The sequence below is a fragment of the Pteropus vampyrus genome, unplaced genomic scaffold (genome assembly GCF_000151845.1).
Source record: "Pteropus vampyrus isolate Shadow unplaced genomic scaffold, Pvam_2.0 Scaffold15, whole genome shotgun sequence".
In the NCBI taxonomy this organism is placed as follows: Eukaryota; Metazoa; Chordata; class Mammalia; order Chiroptera; family Pteropodidae; genus Pteropus; species Pteropus vampyrus.
The window spans coordinates 9335922-9344983 of record NW_011888796.1 but is presented as its reverse complement, the minus strand read 5'-3'; the positions used below and the strand labels follow the sequence as shown (position 1 = coordinate 9344983).

The 9062-nt window shown below is 32.1% G+C and overlaps 1 protein-coding gene and 1 pseudogene across 1 annotated transcript in view; one reads left to right on the top strand and one right to left on the bottom strand.

The window, feature by feature from the left end:
- Nucleotides 1–1296: 1296 nt before the first annotated feature.
- Nucleotides 1297–9062, bottom strand: part of EXOC5 (exocyst complex component 5) — a 35090-nt gene continuing 27324 nt past the window's right edge. Inside the window, exons 14-18 of the mRNA XM_011385070.2 lie at nucleotides 8411–8531; nucleotides 6187–6273; nucleotides 2950–3058; nucleotides 2541–2756; nucleotides 1297–1904 (exon numbers count right to left, since the gene is read on the bottom strand). Of these exons, the coding sequence (XP_011383372.1) occupies nucleotides 1716–1904; nucleotides 2541–2756; nucleotides 2950–3058; nucleotides 6187–6273; nucleotides 8411–8531 (722 nt within the window). The 3' untranslated portion in view covers nucleotides 1297–1715. The remainder of the gene's footprint in view (nucleotides 1905–2540; nucleotides 2757–2949; nucleotides 3059–6186; nucleotides 6274–8410; nucleotides 8532–9062) is intronic.
- On the top strand, nucleotides 6910–7035 carry LOC111735893 (annotated as a pseudogene).

Below are 9062 nucleotides of genomic sequence, written 5' to 3'. Positions count from 1 at the left end.
AGGTCAAATGGCCAGTAAAACTACTGCTTTAAAATTGTTGGCTTTAGTAACAGAGGTATAATTTGATTTGACATCAGAGCTTTCTAAAATGGCAATGGTACAAGCATATGACTTTCTCTAGTATCCAAAATCTGTTCTGGCTCTCCCTTGGCTAAGGAATAGAAAACTAGACAGTCTTCTAAAGCTGTCACAATTTCCAAAAATGTTTTGATAAAAGTTGGCATACTTCGTTTCTCTTGCTTACCTTGATAACACTGGACTAAACAGAAAGTAAAGAAAATTCAGTCAACAGTAACTTAAATAGCAGCTAGCTCTAGGCCTGAACATTTTGGTGACGTAGATGACTATCCAAAAACAAATTCTTAAAATAAAAGTAGTTTTCAAAAATTAGGCCCAAAAGCCTACATTAAAGGAAAAATGCCAAGAATAAGTTGAACATTAATCTATCTGTCCTACAAGACTATGAATAGGATGGAAGCTGAAACACTACATATAGTTAAAAATGCATTCTCAAAGAGCAAGTTTATAGAGTTTATAGAGTTAATGGCCTATGTAAATTTCCACTTATCTTTAAAATTTTATAAGTGATGTATGTCACCAAATTAGGCCAATTCAATTAACTACATTCAGTAGGAATTGCTTCAGAAATGCCCTGAAAAAGATGACAGAAATTATAGATTTGAAAAGCAAGTAGGCTTTGCAAAGCTCGTTCCCAGACTTAGACTATATATTATCTACCAATTCCCAATTCCTCTTAAAATAGAAGACTTCCTTCATGTTTAGACATCCCATTTTATTCCAGTTTTGCACTAAGATAGATATATTAAGGGACTGCACTGCTGTTAAACATTGTCAATATCTCTCATATGCACCATTTAGACTATACCTCACTTGTTAACTTCCCTAATATTAAAATAATGAATAAATATGGTCCTTATGTTAAGGTCCTCTACCTTACCTTAAGTGAATATAAAATAAGGTAGTTTTATTAATTTCTTACTAGCATTGACTTAAAATCTGTTTACCAAATAAGAAATAGTAAACTTTTAAGTTTTTTTTTTTTTACCCAGAAAGCAGATGTATTCTGATCCATTCCTAATATCTACATAAAACAGTTCATCATTTTAGTTTAGTTTATAACATTTTTCTTGGAATATTACTGTTGTACCTCAGAAAAAAATTTAATTAACCTACTATGGAAATTATGCTCAATTGTTAACCTTTTGAAAGAGGCAAAAATTTCTCTAGGAAAACTGAAAATAACTTGATTAACAATTACCAGCGCCAAAAAAGTCATTAAAATTGATAAATAATAAATGCGATTTTACTGTAATCTACCTATTACTAATGCAAAATAAGACGGTGAAATTTCCCAATGGAATATGTTAAAGAACACGAACCAGAACACCTGTAACATCTCATTCACCTTCTAACATTAACATTTGCCAGGATGAAAGCTGTGACATGTAGTTTCACAGAATTTGAAACTTTATAAGTTCAAGAATGGAATTAAAATTCAACTTAAGGGGAAAAAACAAACAAAAATATGGCTAGTAGTGTCCAAATTCCAAAAAAAAAAATCTTAAGGGTAAGTATGGCTGCTGTTTTTCCAGTCATTTTTCCATAAAATGTTGGCTATGTCATAAGAAATCTGCTGTGCTTTCTATCAACCAAGGCCTGCTGAAATACAACACATTTCCCTTACAAATTCAACCTCAGCTGAAATGTCGAGCAAGGCGGGCAGATCTATAGTCAGCACGAAGTTGTACGAAGGAGTGAAGAATGTTCTTGTCCAGATTAGCAAGTTGTTCTCCTGAGCAGACTTGCTTTAAATTATCTGGGGCAACTACCAGAAGATTGCAAAGTGCATGCAGAGTATCAAAAAGTTGTAATACCAGTGGAATCTGAATGAGATAAGAGAAGAAAAAAAACATTGAAACAAAATAATTTCTAGTTTTACAATTAGTATGCAAATTCTTCTCACGTAAATACTATTAGTCGGGACTTACTAATGTGGGAGAATTCAATATATTAGAATTTCTAAACGCTCTTGAAGTGTTAAAACTCAAATATTTCAGTTGTTACATAAACTTGGCTATATCTTTTTGGAAAGATTCATATTATGTCAATTTTCTTCAATAGTAACAGCCATTTATACTTTTGTGGAGTAGTACTAATTACCATTAATTTAGCACTTTTCTTAAATAATTTAAACCTTTAGGAAAAGTGATTTCAGAGATCTCTGAAGAATCATGAACATATTTTGCAGATGAGTGACATATGTAGCATTAGTGATGCAAGTCACAAGGTCATTTGAACTGTGGAACTGAAATATGACCTTGTCTAAAATAATGCACAAAGCAAAAATGTGTTAATACTGAAAATATGGTTAGAACAATACTTCTTTCAGTTAAGAAATATTTCTCACTACAATATCACAAGTTATAAACTTTTCATTAATGATTATAAATCAGCACAGATTTTTGAGGTCTGACTTATGTTCTTGATCCTATACGAGTTTGATATTTGTGAATACATACCTTGAAGTCTTTGGCACACTTCCTATATTCAGCTACATCACAAATTGCTAACATGCCACCCATACAACTGTAGGAATATTGTTGAAGATGCTCATAAATAAGTCGATGAAAACGTACTCCAAGTTCCATCAAAACTGTATCTACATTCTTCCCATCCATGGAATTTTTAATCTTCTCCACTTGTTTTCTTACATAAGCACAGACTTTAACACAGGCCTGTAAAATTTTTTCTATACTTATTACAAAGAAATATGTATCAGCTTAGCTAAGAAGAAAATACATATAGGTTCTCATTAATCTCTAAGTATAAAAGAAAAACTTAAAGCACAGTAAGCTACACTAATGAAAATGTTAAAAAAATATTAACAAAGTAGATATTCTTAGTAGCATATCAAATCATTTTACTCACATTAGTATACTGAATCAGAACATTGTTTTCATCTTCTGGCTTAAAATCTGTTTTCTTTTGTTCTGCAGCCAAGATATGCTTCATCTGTCCAATCATACAATTTAATGTCCTAGAGAATTGAGAACACCATATATTTGATCTATTTAATTTATTTATAGTATTTACACTAAAAGTATTTAATTTCATATCACCATAAAACTATTTTACTATTGATAGACTTTAGATTTTAGAAAAAGTAAATTCTAGGTCTTGATGTCAATGAACTCTTGGTTTTATTAGCTTCCTGTTTAAAATACAGGGCAAAGATTCATTTGCCCAATATTTTATTTAAATCTTAAAAATATTTTAAGCCTATCACTAACTTATTTCTTTAACACATACATATAAAGAATGTTTAGTGAAGACAGAGGGCTTAAGAAGAATGGTCAAAGTTTAAAAGACCAGGTGAGAAGGACATGAGTTTCACAGTCTCAGGACAAGCAGGAGACTGGAGACAAGTGAGTGGTATAGAAGACTCAGCTGAGAAATGACAGCATGAGTTTGTAACAGCACCAATAACGTTTGAGTTGTGTAATATTCTCCAACAGCAACCATCCGCCCAGTTATGGGAAAAAAATAGACTGCACTAACCTAGAGTTTAGGATCTGTAAGACAGTTATGGTTAAAGAAAATGGATATTAAAGGTAATTATGAAAGAGTAATTCAAAAGATGGATTAAGCAATCTAATCAATAAAGTAAAGCTAGAAAAAGGATAACAGACAGATTGGCAAAAAATGAAGACAGATTGGCAAAAAATGAAGATATTAAGGGCTACAGTCCCTACTGAGGTAAGAAAGCAGGTATATGTAATTGGAAGAGGAAGTTGTAGGCATTAAGTAAAATATTCGGGTTCAAGGTTTTTGTTATCAATGATAACAAAGTCTAACAGGATATGAAAGTTGGTAGCTCAAGTTGAGATGATCAAGAAAATGAATGGCTCACACACATGGCAAGTGGAAATAACCTAAGACTCAAGATTAAAAGAAAAACTATGAGCCAGATTCCCAAATCTTCAATAAATGTAGGAAGCTGACATAAATGATTGAGCAAGAACAGCCATAAGAAAGTGAAGATGATATGAGCTTCAAAAGCAAATGGATTCTGGCTGAATAGAAGACAAACATTGGTCTGAAAATATCAGCAGGGATGCAAGTGAATGCTGAGCTCACCTCTTGGCCTCCCTGTACATGGGTAAAGGAGAATTAGAAGTTCACATTCAAAGACTACCACAGACCACTGTGTTTTCAATAGACAACTAATGCAAAGACTTTGAAACTAAGACTTATATGGAAAGACGAAAAAAAATTACCTAATCCATATTAAGAAGACAAGAAAATATGTATTTCCTACACTTTTGAAGGCTTAACATACTCAATCTCCCCACCTCACAAATATGATTTGCAGGTATCCTGAGGCAAAGCAAGAAGACACAACTTAAGTTAATATGAGGACTTTAGGTTAGGAAAATACATACTTTTTGAAGTGGTAATTATAATATATATAATGTATACATTTACATTATTATTTTATTAAAGGAAGTTCTGTGTATGTATAATCTCATGTGGTTCTGAATAAAAAGAGAGAGAGAGACCAGTTTTTAGGATTCTTCTAAGCATTTAATTCTTTAGTAAACTAGTCTCAGGAATTAATTCTGTAACATCCTTATTTTTTTCCAGTTTTAGTCTTCGGTTTTATTTTCTTTTTCCTTATTATCACATACTCAATGGTAGTTCTTGATCTTAACGAGAAGATAATTGGGAGATGAGTTGTAAGTTTGTCACTACTAATAAAGTAAAAATTATTTATTTTTATAAATTAGAGTGGATTCCAAGTTATCTTTATAATAGCATAGTAGCAACTTTCATTCAAATATGCTTTCTTGAATAGAAGAGAAAGGAGTAGAATTACAGTAAATAAAAAACATGCCCAAACCTAGTAGCATGGGCTTTAGAATCTGAGGTCCAGCTCTACCACCATTAACTGTGTTATCTTGAGCAAATTACTTAATTTCTTTAAGCCTCACTTCCTCATCTGTTAAATGGAAAGATTCTTCCTACCAAATAAATAAAATACAGGTAAAGGATCTGCACTGTGCCTGGCACATAGCAAATGCTTGATACATGGTACCTATTATCATCATCAATAAATATATGCCCACAATCATCTCAAAAAAAATCCCAGCAACTACTGCTCTATATTATGAATAGGTAATTAATACAATAAACATTTACAAAAATTTTTTGAATGCAGAGTCTGCATTCACTTAATGGAAGTTACCTTTAGAAAATTTAAAGCATTTCATATATGAGCTTGAAAACTGTAAATAAAAATAATATCCTCTATGTTACATACCATTTTTAAGGAGTGTGGAGTGTGTGCGTAAGTGTGTTTAGGAGTTGGTGGGGGTGGGGGGAGTTACAAAGATAGTTTTCGACTGAATCTCTTTTAAAAGTAAATCTAAACACGCTGAGTTCAAGAAACATACTGATTTGCGACAATATGGATGGAACTCGAGATAATCATGCTAAGCGTAAAAAGCCAGACAGAAAAAGTTGAAAATCACATGATATCACTTATACGTGGGATATAAACCTAAAAGCAACAAAGGAACAGGACAAACAAACAGAAACTCATGGACATGGACTATAGACTAGTGGTTACCAGAAATTACCTGAAGGTAGGGGGTGAGGGAGGAGGGGGGAGGTAGATGGGGTACAGGGGGTCAAATATAGGGGGGTAAGGGGAGGGTGAAGTGGGTAAAGGGGATCAAATATATGGTAACTGAAGGAAACTGGACTGTGGGTGGTAAACGTAATAGAATATACAGATGTTAAATTATAATGTATACCTGAAAATATATAATTGCATTAACCAATGTTACCCCAATAAAGTTAATTTAAAAAAAATAAAAAAATAAAAAATAAAATAAACATCATTTTCCAGGCTTTTAGCCCTACTACATTAAAAAAAGAAAAAGAAAAAAAGAAACATACTGAGTTCAAGAAATAATAAGCTTGAGAATCCAATAAAAATACCATTCTAATAAGGATGAAGGCAATATGTAAAAATAAAGTCAAACGTTATAGCAAGATAGTGAAATTAAGATAGAATTTCTTCTCTGAAAACTAGTTTTATGCTGCTTTAATGTTTTCACAATTTTTACAAATGTTAGAGAAAAAGTAAAACTAATAACTTGCCTATCAATGCCAGTATCCAATTTCATCTCCATTTGTTCAATTATTTCCTTTTTCTTCTGAAGGCATTCAGATAACTTAGGAGAAGAGCTATTGAATGTTTGAAAAAAATAAATCATGTTAGTAGCCTTACAATTCTACAAGTTTTTCATATGCATGTGTATTGCTATATATTTATAAACATACACATATACATTATTTTAATATGCTCACAAATCCAAAAAGCACATAAGTAGTAAAGTAATTACAGGTAACCTTGAACAACATGGGTTTGAACTCCATGGGTCCATTTACACGTAGATTTTTTTCAATAAATACTGCGAATGTATTTTCTCTTCCTTATGATTTTCTTAATAACATTTTCTTTTCTCTAGCTTTGTGGCAGCCTGACCCTACCTGGCCATTTTCTGCTCGAACGAGTTCATTTCTGACTGCCTCCCGCCCCCAACCTCAAGGACTCTCCAGCTAATATTAGTTTTCTCATAGCCTGCCAACCAATCAATGTTCTTCATTGTATCTGTAGCTGTGTAGGAATGACAAGACTGTATAAAACTGCCCATTATATTACAATTGGGGCTCGGCCTTTGGATAAGAATCCACTAAGCCAGTGCCAGCATCAATAAATGCTGCTTCCTGCTTATGGCCTCAGTGTCCCATCTCTCTGTTCGAGAATCCCACAACAGCTTACTCTATTGTAAGAATGCAGTATATGATACATATAAAATAGTCTGCGGCCATGCTACCCTGAGCAAGCCCGATCCCGTCTGATGTGTGATTTCAGAAGCTAAGCAGGGTTGAGCCTGGTTAGTACTTGAATGGGAGACCACCTAGGAAGACCAGGTGCTGTAGGCATAAAAAATAAAAAAAATTAAAATAAACTGTAGGCATAAAAAATAAAAAAATAAGGGATTGTAAGTTGACAAGGTCCTTGCAATCTGTGAGGTCAACCAAGAGTTGCCTCGTCTAAAAATAATAAAAAATAATAATAATAATACATATAAAATATTAATCTACTATTTATCTTATCCGTAAGACTTCTAATCAACAGTAGGCTATTGGAAGTTAAGTTTTTTGGGAGTCAAAAAAACTTCCAATAGCCTACACAGATTTTCAACTGCAGGGGCAGGAGGGGTTTGTGCCCCTAACTTCTGCATTAATCAAGGGTCAACTGTATTTAGTATTCACTATGCCCAATTCAGTATAATAGTCACAATAGGAAAACTTAACCAGTTAATAGTGAAGAAAGAGGAAGATTTAGATCTGTTACTTTCATCTCAGAGGAGACATCCCTTAAGAATATAAAAATGTGATTTTGAAATTTTGAAATTATTTGGTTTCCTTTTTAATTAAATATCTTGTATAATAGCAAGGAAAATCAGGGACTATCACCAGAGTCTTAACAATATAGTAAATTACATTAATTAAAATTTGGAGACTGAGAGCTACTCCCATTGTATTTAGCTTTCTTACATTAAAAACGATGAAAACTTGACAATCATATTTGCCTTCTGAATGCTATCTAAATATCAAAACACTATTATATTAAGGAATACGCAATTCTAATAGTTGCTATTAGAATTCTAATAGAATTCTAAAGAATTCTATAAATTCTTTGCTATGCGGCATGATAACTCTTTAAAAAGTAAATTTCCTTTCAAAGTATGATTCACAGATCACAAGTGATCTTTTATCTTTGAGCTTGTTTCTGGACTGATTTCTTGGCATATCAATGTTTATAACAAAATGTCTAGAATTTTATCTTTATATGAATATTTCTCTTTAATAATAGTACTACACAATTCTATAAAACATGTTAACATATATACACTACCTTATTTATTGCTCATGTGCTTTAAAAGTTCACAAAATTGACAGGAAGATATAAACCAAACTTTACTTAAGGCCTCATCAAAATCTGTCCTATTAATCTCATAAAATTTGTTAGATGTCTTTTTATTATAACAAGTTGATACAAGCCAAATGTCTTCTTTCACATCAGATATAGATTGATGACAGATTCAGTCTTTTCAAATAAACCAAAATTAATACCAGAGTAGGAAGAGAAAACAGGAAGGCAAGAAAGAAGAAAAAAGACTTTTACTTTTTATTTCATACCTCCCTGTCCTATTTGATATTTTTATGAACATGTATTCTTTTAAATTTGAACAAAAAGATATGTAGAATATTACAATATTCATTGAAATACCAATGGAAATCAGACACTAACCTTATTAGTGGCATAAGGTGATCATTAAACTGCTTGTCGAAAAGATGAAAAATAGTATTGGCCTGTTGCACAACATCCAAAAAATAGAGATTTGCATTCCTAGAATCTGAAGAAGGAATTCCTAAAATTAGAAGGCATATATACGTTAGAATCATACTTCAAAAAGTTCATCTTGGCAACAGAAAAAATGTGGTTTTAAACTACAACGGCTGTTTTAATAAATCAGCAATAATTTTTGTGGACAGAGAAGTAAAATTAAGCTTGTTAACAATGTAATAAAATTCATCCAAAGTTTTTGTGCCCAAACTTTCACCAACTATTCAGTCTTTGGAATTTTCTGAGATAAACCAAAAAAAAAAAAAAAATCAAATGAATCATCTTGAACTATACCTTCTCCTTCCTTTTCCCACTCTCTTGTGCCCAATGATTCACTTGAGACATGAATACACTTCACCATTTTTCTTATAGCCAGGCCTCTTTATCTCTGATAACAGTTAAAATAATTTTCTTATTAGCTTTCTGGTTCAAATTTCTTTATATTTTATGCCATAGCAACATATTTAAACTTACTTCACTCACCATGTTCTCTACTATTGCCTCAAAAATATATAGTATCCCCACAGTCTACAGAATAAACTCTTGATTTTTTTCA